General features: G+C 43.9%; 1 protein-coding gene across 11 annotated transcripts in view; it reads left to right on the top strand.

The window, feature by feature from the left end:
• The window catches only part of LOC108015157 (uncharacterized), a 176348-nt gene extending 154521 nt beyond the window's left edge, over positions 1 to 21827 (top strand). For 7 of the 11 annotated variants that reach the window (XM_070997728.1, XM_070997727.1, XM_065868174.2 and 4 more), the window contains 4 exons: positions 5030 to 5122; positions 17975 to 18258; positions 18644 to 19308; positions 19412 to 21827. In XM_070997728.1, the coding sequence (XP_070853829.1) occupies positions 18030 to 18258; positions 18644 to 19308; positions 19412 to 20218 (1701 nt within the window). In that variant the 5' untranslated portion in view covers positions 5030 to 5122; positions 17975 to 18029 and the 3' untranslated portion in view covers positions 20219 to 21827. The remainder of the gene's footprint in view (positions 1 to 5029; positions 5123 to 17974; positions 18259 to 18643; positions 19309 to 19411) is intronic. The other 4 variants (XM_070997729.1, XM_065868175.2, XM_065868173.2 and 1 more) reach the window with 1 other exon arrangement.
• Positions 21828 to 22540: the final 713 nt, after the last annotated feature.

Here is a 22540-nt window from a genome sequence, read left to right as displayed (position 1 = left end):
TTTCTGGCTTATGGGGATTTGATATTTATGACAAATCTGTTGGACAACAATTTCCAGATGTCCGGTGGTTGTGGGCAACTCATGAATTTGCCATTCATTCATTTGTTTGCTAGTTCTTGGAACCAATGGAGATGGGTCGATGGGTTGGGATGGGTATTTAATTTTGTGTATGAATTCTCAGTATAACAGCTTACTATACTGACAGACGCCCATCACATAGTTTGTAATGGCTTGCCTTTCCCACATTCTCCCTGCTTTGCGGATGCATCCGGCTGCACTCTAATTACATCTCGAGTGTGACCAGGCGGGCGAACTTATCATCATCATGGTCAGTCTGCCCAAAGAGGCGTGGAAGAGGAAGAAGCGGAAGAGGCAAGAAGAAGCACCCTTGACTGCGCACTCAAGCATAAGACTTTGTTTTCTAATTTGGCTTTAACCTTTTTGACCAGCGCAGACAGTAAAAAGACCATAATAAAGAAGGCAAAAAGAAGAAGACCAGAAGCGAGGAAAGGTATACGAAAAAAGGGGTAATTGAACCTAGACATAACCTTGACTTCGTCGTCGGCCCGATGGATTATTTTTGGTCTTTCCAATGTTGATTTTTCGTACCATCCTTCCACCTCGAGCACTCTTGATGATTCTCGTTTATTTTTTGTGCAGCTCCTCTCAAAGGCGAATGAAAAATTCGCGCATCATTTGTCATGAATTCGATTTAAGTTTGTTTGCAATTGCAGCCGAGCAATTTCCCTCCGCCTTTCGCCGAAAGTTTTCGCCGCTTTTTGTGTGTTGCAAGTTTTCATCGCGTTTGATTGCGTTTCGGAGGGGGCGTGGCCGACTCCAAAACGGGCGTCTGCCATTCAATTTAAATTTACGATTAACTGTGAACAATTTCCAAGAGCAAAAACTACTGAATGAACATTGAAAGTGTTTATTTAAATTGAGAAAACTTGCACAAGTTTAGCATAACTTTTGCTTCAAGTGCTTAATAACTGGGATAAATTGCATCGATAAATAACAATTGCATTTTCAATTAAATCTCCGGCTCAAATATATTAATTTTCAAGAAAGTTCTTGCTTTCTCTGACTGACAACTGGGTTATTTAATTTGCTTATTGCTTTTTTAAAATTGATTTTTACAAATTAGGTAAAACCATTCATTGTAAAAATAGTTTGTTATTTATTTAGTACACTGAAGGGTGAACTTTAACACATAATTTATTATGTAAATGTGATGTAAAGCTATTTCCTAAAGGCTATAACCTATTTTTGATAAACTGTAACTTTGGTTTGACCAGCAAATACCTTGAATGGTTTGCGTTTTATTAATGGCCCAAACAAATTAAGTAAACAGTTAAGCGTTAGACGAAGCCAAAGTTCCTTGGGCTAACTTTTGCGTTCTTGCTGGACGGCTAATGAAGCTGCAGCTTTCTCTGTTTCGGTCACTCGTTTTTTGGACATCTTGCAATTGACCGCATAATAAATTTAAAGAAAGCCATTGCATTTCCAGCTGCTCCTTTTCCCTTTTCTTGTTCTTGTCATCAAGTTTTAATTTGTTTTAAAAACTTTTTGATTGTTTCTGCTTCTGCGTCTCCTGTTGCTGCTGCTGCTGATGCAGTTGGTGTTGCTGCGGTTTCTGTTGCTGCTGTTGCTGTTGCTGCTGTGCTGGCATGCAAATGCTGCTGCTACTGCTTCTGCTGCTGCTCTGGGCATTCATTTGCAGTTGGCTTGATTAAATTGTCTTTCGCCTCGCCATTTAAAGTTCTTAATTTCGTTTTATTGACACTGGCTAAAAGGGATAACAGCTTAAAGCTTTGTTTTGTCATTTGCCAGCAGGCGCTGGATGTTGATGTTGCTATGGCTGTCCCTGCAATGTTGCGGTCAGTGTTGTTCAAGGAGCAGAAATATCAAAGAACCTGACAGCAGCAGCTGTCATTGCAAAGTCTGTCATTACAGTTCAAAGCACAATCGACAATAAAATGACAATCGAAAGCACCATCGATACTATCGATGAATGTAATTCAAGCCGAAGATCGATTAAATCGATATGTGCACTTCCATTTACATTCCATTTTTAATCAAAAACCTGGATTAATGAACATGAATTTGCAATCATTTTTGTTTACATATCTCTAATATATTTTTGGTGCCGATACTATGATGACTTTTATTCCGTCCAGGGCTATGCAACTTTCATTTGAATGCGGCACGCGGCAACGTGCTTTCCTTGCCTGCGATTCAGATGTCGTTGCCATTGGACACTGGCAACAACATAAGTGGCTGCGTTGCCAACGTGCTGAACCTGAGTATACTGCCACTGCCAGAAACATAGCACCCCTCGAAAACCAGTAGCAACAAGTTGGTGTACCCTATATTTATAAACCTTTTCTGTACATGTAGATATATCTATGTACATATATATCTGCCTGATCTGGCTGGAAACACGCGCTGTGAGTCAGCAGCAACATGCCAAAGACCATTCCCCGGCATTCTAATTTATTTATGTTAATGCAATAAAAACACTCAATTTGCTGCACACTCGAAATGTTTTCCATGTTGCCCGGCTGCACTTAGTTGGCTAAAGCAAAAGCAAAAGCAACGAAAAGCAAAGCAGGGCAAAAGCAAAAGCGTTATCGCGGCAACGCCAGCAACACTCGCCGAATAACCTTGTTATTGTTATTTAATTTCCCTTTTTTTATGTTTATACTTTTTTGTTACATTTCTGTTGCTGGTTGTCAGACGTTGTTGCTTTTGCTGCTGGCCGCATGATTTATGGCGTTGGCGGCAGTTTTTCTGGTTGCCAACTCTCTGCCCCTGCCCCTTAAATATATATAAGATATTTTTTTCTGCAACTGCCGCACCGTGGGCCGTGTGCCAAGAAATAAGGATCTGGAGAGTGGGAGAGGGTCCGGGGAAAATCCCCAGCGAGGGCTGCAGAAATTTTCCCCAGACGGTTCGGTTTTCCCCTCAACTCTTTTGATTTTCCCCCCTTAAGTTGGTCACTTGCTACTCTACGATTTGTGCCACTGTGCGGCTTTCGACTGGTTCTTGTGGCTGTTGGTTGTTGTATTATTATGGCCATTGCCGTTGTAATGTCTTGTTCATAGACTGCGCCCACTCTCCGCAGTTCATATTTTCCGCTCTACAAGCCCCTTTTTCGAGTGTGTCATTTGCATTTGTCATAATACAACAAAAAAGAGGAGAAAAATCAGAAAGAAGAGGTCGCGTGGCTTGTTAGACACGGCTTTACTTCTTGCGACGACCCCTGAAAAGTCGAGTCCCGCCTCCCCTGTTTTAATATGCCCTGCCTCGTGTCTTTATTATTTGCCAACTGTGAAGTTTATAAACAATTCTGAGTCCTCCTTTCCTCCGACCATTTAATAAAGTCATTCTATTTGCATTTGAGCCTTTGTCTTGTTATTTATTTGCATTTCCAGGACTCGGTGGCTGCAGATTGCTGGTGCCAAAGCAAGATGGTGGAAAATAGGTGGCCAAAAAAGGGGGCCGTATGGCGAACAAATGCCATTTTAATTATATTTGACTGGGCTGGGTGATGGGTGCTGTTTGGTTTTTCGCCTGTTTGTCGTCGTGTGCAAGTTTTTCAATTAAAATTAAATAAAACGACATAAATCATGATGCTGCCTCGCTGTCAACTGTTCCAAACCAGCAGCTACCATCTACCATCTAGCAAATAGCAACTACCGCAAGCAACTTCATTTTGGCTCAAGGGGACCACGCTGCGTATGAGCAATCTGCAATCCAGCTAAGCTGCTTTTCTCCTTTTTTATCCCTTTTTTGGCCTGCTCTGCTCCTTCTGCCTGACACACTGACATCCAGCTGACGGACATTTTGTTTTGGCTCTGCTCGCAGGACAGTGGGCCAAAAGAGGGGGCGTGGCCGTGGCCGTTGTTGCACTTGTCGACCATCATTAATCAAAGCGGACAGCCAGCTGAGAACTAAGAACTGGGAAGCGGGAGAGGCCGGCCAGCAGGAATCTTTCAATTAAGTTCCATCTGGCCGAATAAATCAGTGGTTGTGCCAGGGCTAAACCCACAAATTGATGGAGTGGAGTATTTTTGGTTAGCTAAGCCCGAAAATATCTGAAGAATATCGAATTGATGTTTAGGAAGGGGTCTGCAAATATATGCCTATCTTATAATTCGAGATATTAAGTAATCATTTTTATTTGATTTCATTTGGACCATATACTTGTGATCCATTTTCTTAAACGCAAATCTTTGAAGTACTTTAACTAAAATAATAATATTTTACCTTGTCGCAACCTTCGTTATATAAGCAATGCTTTGGTTTTTACGGGTTTCCAAACCAATAAATATGATATATGATGTGGTATCTTCAGCTCCCATCTGCTGGTGAACCATAATGCCATCTTTCGACCTTGGGGCGTGACTGCAATATGGGGGACTCGGGGCGATAAGGCAACTGATAGCCACCCACTTTTGCAGCCAGCAGCAGCAGGAGAAAAAACTTATGAGAAACAGCGACAGTGCGGCAGTTCACTTGTTATCAACGCCAATTGCAATTGTTTTAAATAATTTACTTTCACTTTTGTTGGGGGAACGCACCCTGAAAAGTGGGCCAACAAACAGAAGGTAGTGGCAGCCTTGAACCGCACATTCCCGCATGTATCCATACATTCGTACGCATATACACACCTACATATATATAGTGTGCATATCTGGGGCCTTTTCACGCCTGAGCCTGCCCTTTGGCCCTTATGTCCCCCATTGCATATGCGCTCGTTGCTGCTGTGGAGCATTGTATTTTCAATTTCATATACTATATATACCCCTTTTTGCTTTTTCCATCCCTCCACTCGAGACACGGGGCAAATAGCATTAATAAGCTTAGAGGTAAACCCCAAGCCAGGGGAAATGTTTTCGGGGAGTCGGTGACCTTTTGGCTCCTCCTTCTTCGAGTGTTTCCTTTGGCTTCAAGTGCCTTTAAACAAAGTCTACATTGGATTTCCTGCGAGCCACTCAACGACATTGTGCCCTCTTCTTTCTTGCAGCACCACATCGGACCAGCAAGCGCCACAGCAGCAACATCAGACGGCCAGTTGGCCCAGAATTCATCCGCCTCCGTGGCACCTGGCGTCCATCAGGTGAGCTTTTGCCGGCCCAATTGGGCGCAGGCTGAAATTGAGTAGGGTACTGCCCCCGCTCCCCTTCACGTTTCCCGGGGAAAATCGAGAAGATGTCGTCGACAGAAATCGTAGATGCCCCCGAAATTATTCCACTTGACCAGGCGACGAAATTGTTGCATTTACTTGCGACGATCTTGTAGTAATCTTATCATCGCCAATGGAACACAAGCCTAAGTAGGGAATGGTTCTACAAACTCCAAGATAAATATAAAAGGGGTCCAAGGTTTTTTGTAATCCCACCCATCATCTCAGTTATCTTGATGATTAATATTATTGTTCAGTCCTGATAATAGTGGAACATCTCTTTATGATGGAATTAGTCTTTCAAGAAACCATTGCTTACATAGCTTTTAGTTCATAAGTTTAATAATTAACTCAAACTGCATTGAATAAGTGTATTTGGTTATGTGGATAGCCTGATTTTCAACTCGAACAGGTTCTTCAGAACTAAAATTTCACATTTCAGTACCTTGTAGGCAGTCACATTTTAGATTTAAATGTGTTACAACTTCTTCTTACCGGGGTGCTTGCCACAAAAAAATTAAAGCACACTCAGGCATATGTTGGTGTGTTTAAGCCTATTTATTATATTTTAACTTGCTCAATGTTCCGTTCACCGTGCACTCATACTCGTACTAGTACCCCCTGCCATCTTGGCCCCTAGAATCAAACGAAATGCTGCTTTCAGCCTCCCCTCCCATTTCCCCCCGCCCACTTTTCCCCATTTTCCGAGCCCAGTTCTGTTGTTGTATCAAGTGGCTGGCTCCATGAAATGGCCAACGGGCATGCCAGCAACAACAACAAGCAAACAAACAAACGAACAAACAACAAACAACCAACCAACAACGGCAAACAACAGGCTCACATTAAACGTTTTCGCTTTATCCTGCTGACTGGGCTTTTGGTTTTCTGGTTTTGGAACCTGGAACCCAGAACCCAGAACCCACCGGGATCCAGGTTGATTTCTCGTTTTTTGGGTCAGTAGTCAGGCAGTTTGGCTTTGATTTCGATTTCGCCACGGCTAAGACCTTTCATCCAAACAACAACAAGAAAAGAAGGATTTTCCACACTTTTCGCCCGGGGTGATTCGCATTATCGGCTCCCATTATCTCTGCCTGAAATGTTAACCAAATTCCATCGACTTGAGTCCTGGAAAACACTCAGGCATCCATACAATTTATGGGCTAGAAAAAATAACGGAAGAGCTGCTTTTATCTCATTAATTATGCAGTGAAAAGTAAACAAAAGCAGGTGCTAGAGTTGGAAGTGAATTATATTATTATTAAAATAAATAAAAAGATAATATGCTCACATAAATGTAGTAAACTTGCATTAATGTCTAAGGATCCATGAAGAAAACTTGAGTTGACTTCAAATTTACATCGCAATGTTAGTTCATTTTTTGTGTGAGGCTGAAGTTCGATTCCTACTTGTGTGGCCGCTATTGTAAGTCGGCTTCAGCTCTTCAAAAACTCCTTTCAATTTCCCTCTCTATTTTTTGGCTGGTCTCGATTTTATTTTACTATTTTTGCCGTTTCTTGTTGTGGGTTGTAGTGTGTGCTGTCGCCTTTTTTCTCGGAGTGTGCTACGACCACAAAATCTGTTTATGCGCCTCCAGCCTCCAACTCCAGTGTTTGGCAGCCCCCTTTTTGGCCGTCCGCCCCTCTTCGGCCCGTTTTCCAACTCTGGGTCTGCATTTGACTTTTATATGTGAACTAATTCATGAAAAATGCATGCTGCCTGCCTGCCTGCTGCCTTGTTGCTCGTTTGCTTGGCTGCTCGTGCTCTTGCTTTTTGCAGTTTGCTTTTTGATTTCTGTGCTTTTTGCCTTTGCTCGGCGCTCGGTGCTCGGTGCTCGGAGCAGCGCCCAAATGAAGAAAAACCGGCCACCAGAAATCGTTGTCGTCATATCGCCGCTGCACTCGTTTTCCAAACTGCAAATGCGACTGCGAACGGGGATGTGAATGTGAATGTGAATGGCAAATGCGGTGGCCTAGCGTTGGCTCCTTTGCGAGCCCCCAAACTCCATCTTTCCATCTTCTAAAAGCCAACTTCAGCGGCAAACCCCATCTCCAATCCCCAATCCCCAATCCCCAATCTCCATCATCCAGCGCTCGTCCGTTCGTTCTGCGGCTTTGTTCGTGTGGCAAATAATTAAATTAAGATTTTTATAGCTTAATTGGATGTTTGTCGTGCAGCGAGCCGAACGACGAGCCACGTGACGAATGGCTTCCCCACCAGAGCCCGTTACATTTCAAAGTTGACACTGGGAAAAACAAAGAGCACAAGTTATGACAGCCTCACCAGTTGCTAGTCGCAGGTTGCAAGTTGCAAGTTGCAAGTTGCAGGTGAAAGGCACCATGTTGGGGGAGGCCTTAGATCTTTGATCTTTTCTAGCGTTGCTCTGGATTGGATACAGATGGAGTGACTGGTGGATTGAACAAGACCAGCCAGCAAACCCCCATAAATGTCAGCGTGGTCATCTCAAGAAGTGTTCTACATTTTAAGATATACTGCCAAGAATCGATGGGTTCAACTTTGGCATTTCTTGCGGACTAACAGCGACAAGTTCCTTGGCATTTTTAGCCAGAGCCCAGAGACAGAGCCTTGGGCTAATTTCAACAAAGGTCTTCTTTGTGTTCTACTCAACACCAACACAATGTTCTGTTCAACCACTGTATTCCTTCTATGGGCATGACTCTTGTAAAAGAGGTGTGTAATGAGTGTGCATTATATGCTAAATCGTATTCTGAACATCCGTTTCCAGGCTTGGCAAACCAATAATAAGAATAAAAACACTCAACTTCATATTCTAACCAAAAAAAGATAATAGTAGTCAGAATATGGAATGGAGCTTGTCAAAAAAATCAAAATCAACTGACATTCAAACCAGAAAAAATGTATTTTTGGTCCTATCATGCAAAAAAAAACATTATAACAATAAGATGCAAAAAGTTTATAAAAATGCGGTAGAAAATGTTAACACAGGTTTCCACCTATCCCAACGAATGCTTCTATGAGCTTTAGGTCAAAATGTGGTCATTAGCAACAGATTTTCGAACCAGAAAAAAACATACTTTTGTCAAAGCATAAAAAAATAGTCAATTTAGAAATGGAATGTATATCTTGCTGAGCTCGTAATAAAATTTCGCATTGTTCGGTATTTAAAACTGAAAACGTTTTTTTTTTCTAATTTTTTGCTAAAAAAAACAAATCTTAAAAAAAATGAGAAAATTTATTTTGAAAACTTTTCTTATTTCCTGACTTAATTAACGGCCAGTTTACTAGGTTTTTAAATAATTTCTGGTTGAGTCATAGTTCGCTGTTCCCGAAAGCCCAGCTTTGTGTTTAATGTAGTTCAGCTTTGGGCACTATGTTGGTGCTGCTGCTGTGCTGATGTTGCTGCTGTGCTCATGTTGCTGCGGCGCTCGTGTTGCCGCTGTGCCGATTGTTGCCTTTTGGGGTTACCTGGCCACTGCGGGGCACCGAAATCTGCACAGAATCTAAGCGCACGACGTCTCTGCAGCAATCCTTGAACTTTTCGCTTTTCAAAAATGCACGGCGGCATGAAAACATCCGCGATGGCAGGGGTGCCGGGGCGGCTGTTTGCACGGGGGCTTTCCTTGGATGCTGGGTGGAAAATGTTAAATGGAAAATGGAAAAGGGAAACGGGCAAAGGGTGAAAGGGTGGAAGGGGAAAGGGGCTTTCTTATGCATTCGGCTTTCATTAACATGCAGTTGACTTTGGCCGGCGTCGCCAGCGCCATCAAAAGCATAAATTCCATATGCAAATTGAGGCAGTTGGCTCGGTCACAAGGTGGTTTTGCCAGGCGGTGGTTACCGGTACTGGTTGCTGGTTACTGGTTACTGGTTACTAGTGCCTTTGCCTTTGCCTTTGCCTTTGCCTTTCAAAGCGCCAACAAAGGGGCGAAAAAAATACCATCCTATGACCAGAACAAGAAGCAGAAAACAGAAAGCAGCAAAATGAAAAAAGAAAACAGAAAACAGAAAACCAAACCAAACGAAACCAAAGAGCCGCCATCAAATGGAGACCAAAACTAACCGGACCACTCCGAACAGAACCGAGAGTATGGCATGAAGTAGGGCCAACACTCTGGCCAAATAATGTTCTTTAAGTGAACCATAGGAAACTATAAAAGTTGTACTTTTATTGCCCCCTTAAAGATTGTGCTAATTGAATTTGATTGATTTACTGTCCTGAAAACACCAGTGTTGCATTGATATATCGCCCCTTTCCAAATGTACACTTACATTAGATCTTGACATTGTTTCCTATGAGTATTACTTCTATAAGCGGTCCTAATATACAACATCAAGAACTTAAAATTAAGTGAAGCGAACTGGTTCGTGACAGAATTGTTCTGAACCAAATCATTGAGCTCCACCAGTTTGGGACTCGTTGGGCTTGACTATCGTATTGTACCAAGTTAATCTTCAAGTTAATTTCTTCATTGATTTAGTAGTGATAGTTTACTGAACACTAAAAATGGGGTTTCAGAAACTAGCCCTATTGAATGTTCGACATTATTTCCGCTGTGTATATTTGACCCACCAAGTTTGTTACGTTTATTCATCCCACCCTGCCACGCCCCACGGTCCACCCGGCTTTTTGGCGACTTTTGCTTGTTGCCTTTGTTTGTCGCCCGCCGATGCTGCCATTTTCATTTTCATTTCCATTTCCATTGCTATTGCCATTGGTAGTGCTAGTGCTTTGGCCATGGGTGTGCTTGTGCTATTGCAACTGCGAGTGGCAGCCATTTGCTGCCGTTTTTGTGGCACTTCTCACTTTCCGTTGTTTGCTTTTCTCCAGCACTGTTTGCTTACGTTGCCGCCCGTGCCGTTCCGCATCCCGTCCCGTCATCCCGTTCCGTAGTGCCGTAAAAAGGTACGTATAGCTGTCCGGCCGTAGATAGCACGGCCATTGTAATGCCTTCCGGGAAAGCCTTCTGCCTTCCTTCTCTGTCTCGGCGCGACTTTCGAGTTTGGGTGGAATATATTCCGGCTACGTCGCGTAACCCACTCACGTAATTGTGTCACGTCGTCGTATTATATTGAAACGAGGAGTAATTGCGTTCAGTTCCTAGGTTCCTTATGTAGTTAACGTAATTTCTGTATATTTTATGGCTTATTAGCTCTGCCGGTTTCGTCCAGATGAAATGGTGCGATGGGAAAAATGAAATTTTTTGAAGCCCATTTTTATTCCTGTTTAAACACAATAATTTCCATGTAATTGATTTAATCTCCTTACGTAGTAGTTGGCCCAAGCCACCTATCTGTGTTACATGCGCCCATCGATCGCATGTCTCACATGTCGCATTTACCCAGGCAAATATTTTGCAATTTGCTCACGTAATTGTCTCACGTCAATAGGCAACGTTATACCTGCAGCGTTACCTGGCTTCCGCCTCCTTTATGCCCATTCCCATCCCCCAACCATCAGCTTAGCACCTTGCTGCGGAATCTATTGACTTATTGCCGCCACATTAGGTTGGAGGAGGCGGTTGGCAGCGAAAAAGGGGGAGATTCAACTGCGACCCCTCGACAATTTCAGCAATGTTAGTTCAAGCGACAACGACAGGATTGAGGATGCATTCGGATTCGGATACGAAGGCATCCTTGGCGCATTGCAATCAAAGTCAGCGTCCTGAGTGACAGCGAGACGAACTTCCAGATACGCCGTCCTGTGTCCTGCATCCCGCGTCCCATCCATCCTATCACTCCTTGTATCAGTCATCCATCCCCATGCCCATCTCCTCTTCCATCGTCCCTACCATCAACCATCCAGCGTCCCCATGTGCCATTCAAATTCCCGTTGACAACTCACAGAGTTGTTACGGCGGCGACTCCTCTCCAGTCTAAGGTCTGAATCTGAATCAGAACCAGAATCAGAGTCTGAAGACGGGTCTGGGTCCAACTATATAGTATGTAGAATGACTGACTGACTGTCGCTCGGGGAACTGCCGCAGACACAAGCTGGAGAACCGAGGATCTGAGGGGAAGATGGGTAGGTGGGTAGATGGTAGATGGGCACAGAGACTGCCTAGCATTTGACTGCTTCCTTATGTTGTTAGCTGGAACGTGACAAGAAAATCAAACACGCAAAAATCCACAGCGGCTGACGTACAGTTGAAGAAACAGGTGTGACAAGAAGATAAGAACCATATATTAGGGAAGCCTTGGTGGCTAAAAAGGTGTCTCTTTTAGAGAAATATTCAACTATATTGTCCTTAATTTGAGAACATTCGTTCTTAAAAACCGTGTAAGATCATTTTGGTATCAATGTTCTCAATATTAGAATGACATGGTGAGAAAAGAAAAGGTAAATTGAGTTTACTTAACAACTTTATGATAAGCATACACTTCTGACTGGACTAAAAACTTATTTGTTGAGATATAAAATGTAAATACCGCCAATTAAACTTGATTCGAGCAAAATGAAAACATTTTCAACTTCAAAAATGTCGTTCTATTTGTAAGAACATGTTCAACTCAGATGAGAACGTCAGAATTATCTTTGTGTGGCTACTTAACTATATTTAACCACGGCCACTACCTATATGTGCTTTAGGCTCAACAATATTTGAGAACATAATAAAAAAACATTTTAATTAAGAGTACCCCAAGGTTTTAAAGAACTTAATTATTTTTAATTATTTTTCGAACTTGCCCAACTTTCTCGCAGTGATTTTTAGTGACTGCCTTCAGATAAACGGAGTGCACACGCCAGCACAAACTGAAACTTAAATTTAAACACTGATGCTCGGACACGGTTTGCAGTGGGTTTGGGATTGGGCTTGGGTCTGAGCATGTAGCATGCAGCATGCAGCACTGATTTCAGTGGCATGCAGCGACTGCAACAATCATTGCAGCCACGGCAGCAACATCGGCCGAAGCTCAGGCTAAACATTTCGTGTCGCATTTATATAGACAACGTGCAGTCAAAGTTTTGGTTCTTCTTTTATTTTCTCTTATTTTATATATATATCTTTTTTCTTTGTGTGTCTGTCGCATCTGGTTAAACGTTGATTTGCTCCTCTGCGAAATTGTTTCTCAATTGCGTTGGCCCTGTCACACATGGCCATGTTTGTGGGGGTGGGGAGGTGGGGGTGCCGTGACCCCCCAAGCCCCAACTATTGCCATAATAGGTCCCCGCACGAGAGCAGAAGATACAGATACGAATGCGAGATGCAGATAGCTCGGGGTTGCTGTGGGTCAAGGCATTGTCGTGCACTCCTCTCCCCTCGACCCCACTACAATCCACTCGGTCTTTATCTCCGTCTTTATCTCGGGATGACGTAAGCGGATTGCGCAACTTATCAGCCACCCAGTCAGCCAGCAGCGTAAGTCACCAACTAATGTGTATGGTATCCGTAGAATAAAAATAAAATTGGTGGGCCGCTCGTGACAAGTATTGTTTAGACCTAAACGGACGGCGTCGAAATGGAGAAGAGCCGGCTGAAAGAATAATGAGCGTGGGGTCTCCTGCAATTTCCTGTTCAAATATTGCAAATAATTCTTCTCGAGACAGTCGACACAAACGGCGTAATAAAATCATCCAGCTAAAGTGGATAATAGCCCCTAATATATTTGCAAGTAATTACCATCTCAGCTCATTGGGGATGGGGAGTACTTGAAGACATCAATCAGTTTCAGTACCAACTAAATGGGTTGGACAGCTTAATGTTTTTCCAGACACTTTTTATGGGCCAGAAATTAAGCAGCAAGCTAAGATTAGTTCACGGGGGTTAAGCACATGCACGGGATCGTACGAAAATATAAAAAATAATGCACTTTATATATATTTTATAAACCACATATGTAGTTACATGGCTTAAATTCTGTTTATAATTAGCATAGCTTACCTATCTATGCATAACACGCAATTAAGCTGCTGTAGAAAAAACGACCATATTAAAAGCAAATTAATAATTTACAAAATTTATGAATTGCGGCTGGGGGAAAATCAATCAGGCTTTTAACCCTTTTTAGCCCACTGAGGTACCAAGGTATTGGGAGCAACTTATTCTTGCCTGCATAATTAACATTGTTCTGGACATGGGCGGCGGGGGCGTGGCCGACGCCCCTTTCGGATTGCGCCATGTTTCGGCACTCTTCGCCAGGCCATTTCCCATTCCCCGTTTCCCATTTTCCACTTCCCGTTTTGGCCATTTTCCATTTGCATATTGGTCATCGCCCGTTTCATGTCTTTTGACAATTTGCCGCATTGTTTGTTGTTAATTGTTATAAATTTTAAATCACTGACAACAATTGCAGCAGGCAGCATGCAGCAGTTGTTGCTGTTGTGTTGACGATGATTGTTATTATGGCGCTTGTTATTGTTGCTCTGCGGTTTGTTGTTGCTGAATTTATGAGATACATTTGCCGAGTTGCCAAGTTGCACTTATGGCCATAAATAGTCCGGCACAAAAATAATCCGAATAATCAGACGGGATTTGCACGGGTTAATGAAACCCGAACCGAACTCCCCGATTTAGTTGCAAACATTTAGTGAGCATTTACTAGCTGTTCTGCTGTTTTGCTCTTTAGCTTTTTACCTGTTTGCCAGTTTGGCTGTTTAGCTGCTTTTGCTGCCCGCCGCCGTTAATTGAAATTAAATGTTCATTTACCGAATTTTTAATGGCAATTGAGGCACGTGGAGTGGAAGGGAAGTGGGAGGGCAGTTGGGACAACGATAATGGCCAAAAAAGCGTTGCTGGCGAATCTAACACACTTTTACCGGAACAGAACGGTTGTTCTGCGCGATATAATATTTGTAATTCAATTTAAGCTGAATTCTTTTTTTGGCCAAGAGCGAAATGTATCCGGCAGATACGTGCAGCCCCACGCGCCAGGGGATGCTGCTAAAACAAATTTCATTTGGCATCAGAAAACGGAAAATCAACTTAGGCGACATATTGAGAAATCATTTTGCTATCAATCGTGGTGGGGAAATCGGGAAAGCAGGGATATCCAAGAAAACCGAGGAGGCAGAGGCTGAGGCAACAGAAGTTGCCGCACACGTACGCAAATAAAAGGATGTGAGGCGAATTAAAATCGCTGGCGCACAGAAGCTCAAGCTACAGGTACGCAGAGAACAAAAATGATCATTTTCATATTCGTTTCAAAAGGTGGTTTCATTTCAAGTTGAAAACATTTGCACTTTCAAAGATGCAACATTAACGCGAATGGTCTACTTGAGCACAAATAAGTATTTGGCCTTATAGCTTATCCAAAAAGCAAGACACACTAATTAAAAAGTTTACTAAAAAAGAACCGAAATATGGAAATTAATCGAAATTGCGTACTATTACTTATTCTTCTATGTCGTCTGTGAATTGGTTTTATTCTTAAATCCCAGTTAAAGTTTTATTCCCATTAAATTACGTATTAGGCAGCTGTTTTTTCTCGCTGTGTAGTACAGTGTACGGTGCACGTATAGAGATACAGCGGAAGATGCGGATACGAGATACTCGTACCAATGCGAAGATACATATGCTGCGGCGTATCTGCGAGATGCTCAATGCTCGATGCTCAACACTTCACGCAAGATACTTAAGTTCATTTGCGCCACTTTGCGTCTGCCTTCTGCATTTTAAATGCGTTCGTGTTTCGACTTTTGGTTTTTGGCTTTCAGTTTTCAGTTTTCGGCTTTCGGCTTCTGGCTTTGTTTCCCCAACAGCGGAGATACAAATGTTCGGCCCCATCGAGCGGATCTTTGACCCGGCCTTTCATATAGATTCTTTCTTCGCCACTCCACATCTACTCCCATTTCACTTAATTTAATTTGGCTGTTTCTCTGTCATTAGCGGGGGGTACTTTAATAGTTTAGTGTTTGGGGGTTCATTGAATCCCCCGATTTGCGTTTAAAGCCAATAACTATGATGCTGATGCTGGTGAATCATTCGTCTGGGACATGACTTTGCACCTGGCATCGCACCTATAAATAGCATGCTAATGAGCAGCTTAAAGTTTGTCTTCACCGCATGCATAAATCAATCAGCTAGCCAGCGAAAACCCAAACGAGTTATGATCGCAACCGGAATGTGACAGCATTTATAGATATTACGTGTGCCCGCCAAGGTTTCCCCAACTCCAGGAGTACTGTGTCCAGATATTTCTCCCCCAACCCCAACCACCGACTATCATCTATCAACCAGCTACGTTTATTATGTTTTCAGAGTGGGGAGATTCTCTAGTAAGCCGCATAAGCACTTTGCTTAGTCGTTCTGAGTTATAATTGCTTGTTTTTGCGTAGGTCTAGGCTATTATTTATACCTGCTAATTGCAGATAAAAAGTTTTCTATTTTTTAAAGCCTTTTGATTGCTATCTCGGTGTCCTCGGAGCTCTATAGTTTTAAAATATTAAATATTCGTATGACAGTAAAAGGGGGAGAATCTTTATAACTATAGTTACTTACTATACTATCTCTAGCACCATGGCAAAGTGTTTCCCAATATATATATCTTGGATAAAAGGATCTCTCCATTCTCCCCAGATTAATTGGCTCGTTGCCAGTGGCTCTTGATCTCGAGCATATTTCTGTTCGTTCCCCGCCAGATTGCGGATCAATGAACCACAGATCAATGCTCGATGGCAGAGGCCAATCCACAGAGGTAGTTCTGGGCTTCAGAGGCTCCGACTCTGAGGCTCTGGCCAGGCAATCGCAAGAGTCATCGAGGCTCATTGACCCATTTTGGTAGCCGAACACGAATACGAATACAAATAGTTAGAGGCATCATTAAAATTTCTATCGCTCGAAGCTGGTTTCAGTTGCCTTTACTTCTCCATGGCTGTTTCTTATTCCCGCTCAGTGCTCTGGGTACTGGGTTCTGGGTGCGACACACATTCCGTCCGGAGATCGAACCTGTTTTGCCTAGCAAATTACACGCCAGCTACGAGAACAACTTGTCGGGTTCTATTCTGTACTTGTGGCCGTGTTTTGTATATGGTGTCCATGGTGTCTTGTGTCTTGTCTTTGGAATAATCGCATAAGCATGACGCGTATTTAATGGCAAATTGACCCAAATCGTTTTTCAGACTCTGCAGATTTATGGGTACGTGAAAGCCCGGGGCGAGCGTCTTTGCTAAATGATAAATGATGGACCCCCGGGCCAGATTACAGATTCCAAACTATAATACCTATATGTGGCGTATACAAATCTGCAAACTCCAAGAGGAGAGGGCCTTGAACTTTGCGATCTGATTGGATCCCTAAACAACTATTCAATCTAGTTGGAAATTCCAGAGCAAATTTTCCAAACTTTGGGGATTAAAGCGCCGAAAAGGTAGAAGGGAGCCCAGGTGATTCTGCATACTTCACGAGCCCTGCAGCATCACCACCCCCATCCCCCCATTCCGCCCATCCCCTCGCCTTTGGGCCGGCTTGTTGAAAGCTTGTTGCAACATATTTGGTTTCCCTCCATCTTTGTACACATCTCCCTGTATCTGTATCTCGGCCTGGTGTTTGCAAAAAGTTTGCGGCGCATGCAAATGAAATGGAAAACATTTGAGTAAAAACTTGCTGCCCACACACACCCTTCGGCGGCCTCTCACATCTTTTTTGAAACACCCCTGCGGCTGATTTCGAGTGCTGCAAAAATGTTGCACCAAGTTTTCGAGACGCAACTTAAACAAATACCCGAATGTGCCGGGAAACTGCAGTTTGCCAGTAGGTGAACTGCATGTGCACCTATCGTGTGGGAAAGCATTTAATATATAAAAAGTTATATAGTTTAAAAGGTCCAAAAAAAAGGAAACTGGACAGGGAATCGGGATAGGATGGCCATCCTTACAACTCCCGGGGCCAACACACATTGGTCCCGACCCAAAGGGATTTCGAGTGGCAAGAAGCTAGATGCAATGTCATAAATATTAGAAGGCCTTGCCGCCAGACTCAATGTTCCAACGGCTGAATGCTGGATGCTGAATGGTGAATGTCCGATGTCCTGTGTCCGTCGTTTGTCGTTTGTCCTTTGTCGTTTGTCGCACGCACAACTCGCAATTGCAAAGATACAAAGCGCAGATAGGCAAACAGATTGTCGCCTGCAGTGTCGCCTTTAGGGGCGGCCACTGTACTCTACAGGGGAGCCGGGGAACTCGGGGAACTGGGAGCTGCCAACTTGACCACCGAACGCAAGAGTGTTTTTCAAAGCGAACAGTGGATGAAACAGGAAATGAGCTGCAGTCTATGTGCCGATTGAAATAAATCGAAAAGTTGTCAATTGTTGGGAAAAAATAGGACCACAACGTACCCGAAAGAACACAGAAGGGACACTTTAAAAAAAACCAAGATAAAAGTATTGTGTTTGTAATCAAGAATCAACGCACAGCGAAGCCCACTATAAATAGACTAGTCACTCATGAATTTGTCTAAAAGTGACTTCAAAAATGTTTGGTTTTGAAAAATTTTATTTAAAATGTAACCACTTTTCGCTCTTTTATGACCACTGTGCCTGCTTCAGTGTTGGGGCGCTTTTAGATTGTTTTCCATTAGGCTAAGGCCCAACACCCACCGCAGTATCCTTGTTCTGGCGGGGATTTCTTGCCTCGGGCTAGAAAATATTACACGCAGTTTGCAACTTGACATTTTGCGCCTGACCAAAGTGGAAAACGAGGGGTGGGGCTGGGGTTTGGGTTCGGGTTGGTAAACGGAAATAGACCGGCCGGCTGACCGCCATATTTAAAAATGAATGATTAGGGGGAAGGGCGTGGTGGAATGGAAGCACAAGGAGCAACGCCTTCTAACGACCCACGATTTCTCATTTCTCATCTCTCTTTTCTCATTTCAGCGCCTCCGGCAGAACAAACGGAAATCCCAGCCATAAAAAGTAACCCACAGTCATCATGGCCCACTCCAAGGTGATCCTGAAGATCCTGTTTTCGCTGTGCGTCTGGTCCTTCGTCATTATCGGGCTGTTCAAGATGCACGGCACGAATCTGGTGCCGCAGGAGTACCAGCAGGTGCCCCTCAACGGACGCATCCTCCTGCAGAAGGACATGCGGTACGCAGAGACCACCTCCACGACCACGGATCATTTCGATCCCAGCGAGATACTGGTGGACAATCGAACAGGTGAGCAGAAGTTACTATAGCAGGGTTTTGTATTTTATATAATTTACTTAACTGGTACTCGTATTATATATAACTATTTTGCTTCTATAAATCTGTACAAATTCGCTTACCTATCTATACATATAAAAACCGTCTTTAAATTGGAAGAATCAATGGAGAGCCCGTGTTGATTTATACTTGAACTGATTTCTTTCCAACTGACCCCAATCTGCTTCAAATAAATATTTGTTCATGACTAGTTCTTACTAGTGTATTTATATTGTTGTTCTCAAAGAATAACTTACTTTTAAAGCTGTGATTAATGTACATATTCCAAAAGCAAACTTACTTTATACCAGTATCACAAATATTTAATCAAATCTATGTCTCCTCCATCCCTTCTCAGCCATGGACGATGACCAGCTGGTCCGCGACGTGGAGTCGCGCATCCCCTCGCTGCCGATCGCCTACTGGAGCAAGAACAAGAACTTCCTGCAGCAGAAGTCATCCACCTGCGCCAAGTACCCCTCCATTTTCGAGCTGGAGTTCAACAACATCTACTGGCAGACGCTGCGAACCTCGAACGGCACGTTCCAGCTGTTCGGGGCCTACTACGACATCCGGCGCACCTCGCTGCTGGGGCCCACTGTGCGGATCCTCGGGATGATCGACCGGATCGAGCCCAAGGTGAAGACCTACTGCCAGTTCTGGTTCGACGGCCAGAAGGAGCCGTTCATCGTGAAGACGTTCGAGTACAAGTACATCTGGTACAACAAGTGGGGCAACTACAAGCAGGGCATTTACCAGCCGTACCTGATCGCCTGCCAGATCCCCAAGCCCTTCCACGGCGTGGTCCCCAGCTCTGTGTCGATGGTGGAGAAGGAGTGCGACACGGCCACCAACAATCTGCGGGTGATCTACAACCGACCGCCCGACGACCAGAAGAAGGGATTCGCCGTGTGTGTCAAGGGACTGGACTTCCTCTACGACGACCTGAGTGTGCGCCTGATCGAGTGGATCGAGATGCTCAACATCCTGGGGGCCGACAAGATCTACTTCTATAATCTCCAGGTAATAGAATAATAGTGTTACTAATTACAAGAGTAAAACCTGTTCCTATGTAAATACTGGTATTCACTCATCAACATACATCCATCTGACTATCTCTTGCCAGGTCCACCCCAACATCACCAAGGTGCTCAACCATTACGAGCAGGAGGGCAAGGTGCAGGTGATCCCGCTGACCCTGCCCGGCGGTCAGCCGAACGTACCCGGATTCCAGCACCTCTACCTGACCAAGAAGACGAACCACAAGCGCCAGAACGAGGTGATCCCGTACAACGACTGCCTGTACAAGAACCTCTACCTCTACGACTACATCGCCCTGCTGGACATCGACGAGGTGATCATGCCCAAGGGCGGAGCGGTCCTGTGGTCGGAGCTGATGGACAAGGTGCGCCCGGAGTCGCGCAAGATCAAGCTCGACGGCTTCCACAGCTACAACTTCCGCAACGTGTACTTCCTGGACGACCAGCAGCACGAGCACGGCTGGCACAAGGACATCCCCAAGTACATGCACATGCTGCAGCACGTCCACCGGGCCAAGAACTATACCAAGCCGAATCAGTACGTCAAGTGCTTCCACGACCCGGAGCGCGTGCTTACCCTGCACAATCACTTCCCGCTGAGCTGCTTGGGCGGGGTGTGCAAGTCCTATCCGGTGGACACGCAGGACGCCCAGCTGCAGCACTATCGGGCGGACTGCGTCAAGACGCTGAAGAAGAGCTGCGAGGAGTACCGGGAGCACTCGGTGGAAGACAAGACCATTTGGAAGTACAAGGACGAGCTGATCCGACGCACCATCAAGGCGCTGGATACCCTGGGCTTCTTTCGTCGCCAAGGCCTGAACTCCGGCTCGGGATCGGGCAGCAGCAGCAGCGGCCTGGGCGGTGGAGCCACCACGCACTCCACGGAGCGGTGATTCACACTCCTCGGGGGCGGAGGAGGCGGATGGTCCTGGCCCTGGCAATTGGTTGAAGCATCCGGCGGCAGCCTCGGCAATGAGGAGTTCTTTGTGTAAGGCGGTCCAAGGATGCCGTGAGTTCCTCACTCTGAATCCGAATCCAAATCCGAGTCCGAATCCGAACCCAGCACCCGTCCTTTAATCCCTGAGTTTCTGTTGCGCGGAGATAACTCGTATCTGAGTTTAGTTAGTATGCCCATGTTTCCCATTTAGAACCCATATGACAGAAGGCTCTGTTTTTGATTGAATTTCGATGGGATTTTTATTTGCGTACACCAAACCGTTGATAAGAGCCACTCAATTGAGTATCACATATAAGTTAATAATGTTTTTATGAAATTTTTTAATATCTCCAGGGATTGTGAAATGATTAACTTCTTAAGTTTTAGAGTTCCATTTAAATCAGGGACAGAAACAGGGTCTACTGGAGTATGGCTAGTGTATAGAAAAGGCGTTAGTTAGTCGCTGAATTGGGAGAGAACACTTTTGAAATTGTGCCTTCGAACCTGGATTGTGGTGAGGCCCGTCCCGTCCCGTCCCTCCCTTAAATCCCCTCCTTACATCCCAAAAATGTATTTCCATTCACAAAAACGAAAAAGACACAAGGTCACAACTTTTCAAAAAACGAGACCCACAATATTTGCTTGAGCTCACAACGGAAAGGAGAAACCGTAGCAAAGTGAAGGAAACCTAAACTAAGTTCAAGACTGATGATGTTTATTAAGAATTATAAAATCGAAAGAGGGAATTTCAAGCGAATTTTGTTTCACATTTGGATAGAATCGATATTATTGTTGTTGTATAGGCATGTAATGGCCCCCTAAAAAATCGCAAGCGAAAAATATCACTAATGCTAAGCAAAAGAAAACTAAAACACACTAAAAACTAAAAATACAAAGCAAATTAAACAAGTTTGAGTTGTAAACTGTAAATAGGAAAATTGTTAACGAAAAAGAAAAAGACGAGGCCCTAAAGATAAAGCTAACTATATGCGGATTAGGCCGATTAAAATCGGATAAACTAGCAGGATATTGAACAGGGGAAGACGAGAATAAGAGAAGCTGCTCAACCCAATCTTTTTATGGTGTTTGACCCCAATCGCCACCCATTACCATATGTTTTTTAACTTGTACATACACCTACACATGCACCACACTCAAAGCAAGCACACAGATACACCACGCACATTTCCTTATGTATTCTATTTTATTTTATTTTATTTTATTTTAATTTTTTTATAGCAGCTTAGTCAAATTGTTGTTGGAGTTGAGGAGAGTCGTGTACAGTTTGGGCATTCTATGCTCCCACTAAAACTATTCGATAGGTGTACGACTATGCATAAAAAACACAAATACATATACATATACAAATACAGATACAGATATACAGTATAGATACAGATACATACTTCAGTGTATTAATGTTAGTTACTAGCTGATAAGGACAACCCGTGTGAAGGAAACCCAATTTTCTTTGCTCGTTTTTTTTTGCGTAGCTAATAAACCACAATTGATATGAGAACAAAGTGATTAAAGAATAAAATTTACAAAAAAATATTAAAAATTAAGAGGGCTGTCAGCTTATGATACTTGTAATCCTGGTATACTACCAACCCATCTTAAATCGCAATCGGTTGACTAAATACCCCTATTTTTTGGGATAAACTGTAGCCATCTTTAAGGGCTCTTCCAGCTGAATGGCTGGCAAAGGCGAAATGGGAAACGGGCAAGGAGCCTGCGATACCGGGAGCGTGCCGAAGACGTGAGACTCAAAACTTCCAGGAATGTAAACAACAAAGCATTTAGAGCCGGGCACAAATGAATCCACTTTACGCAGGAGCAGCAGCAAAGGGGAAAGTCCTCCAAGAATACCTTAAGCCACTCCGCACAAAACTTTGTGCCCAAAGAACCGAAGGATAACCAAGGCAGCTCGCAGGCACCGGACAGGACCAAGAACAAAGGGAGACCAGAGTGGTGGTGGGACTGAGGGAAGAAATTTGTATAAACGCAACTTAAGTGAGCATTAAACACGCTCCACTGGAGGACCAGAAACGGAGATGGCAGCCGGGGGCCGGGAACCCGGAACCAAGAACTCGGAGCTCGGGAGAGCAGCGCTCGCAAGTTCCCGCGCGGGTAAGTTGGTTAATAAACATTACCAACGCCACAAAAACCATTTACGTGAACTATTAAAATTTCGCAGCATTAAAGTGGCCTACCACCGCCCGATTATGTTTATTTATATGGCACACACGAGGCGGAAAGTGGGCTGGAAAATCGGTAG

Source organism: Drosophila suzukii, chromosome X (genome assembly GCF_043229965.1).
Source record: "Drosophila suzukii chromosome X, CBGP_Dsuzu_IsoJpt1.0, whole genome shotgun sequence".
Classification (NCBI taxonomy): Eukaryota; Metazoa; Arthropoda; class Insecta; order Diptera; family Drosophilidae; genus Drosophila; species Drosophila suzukii.
Note: the sequence above shows the minus strand (reverse complement) of the source record. Positions and strands in the feature narration are given on the sequence as shown.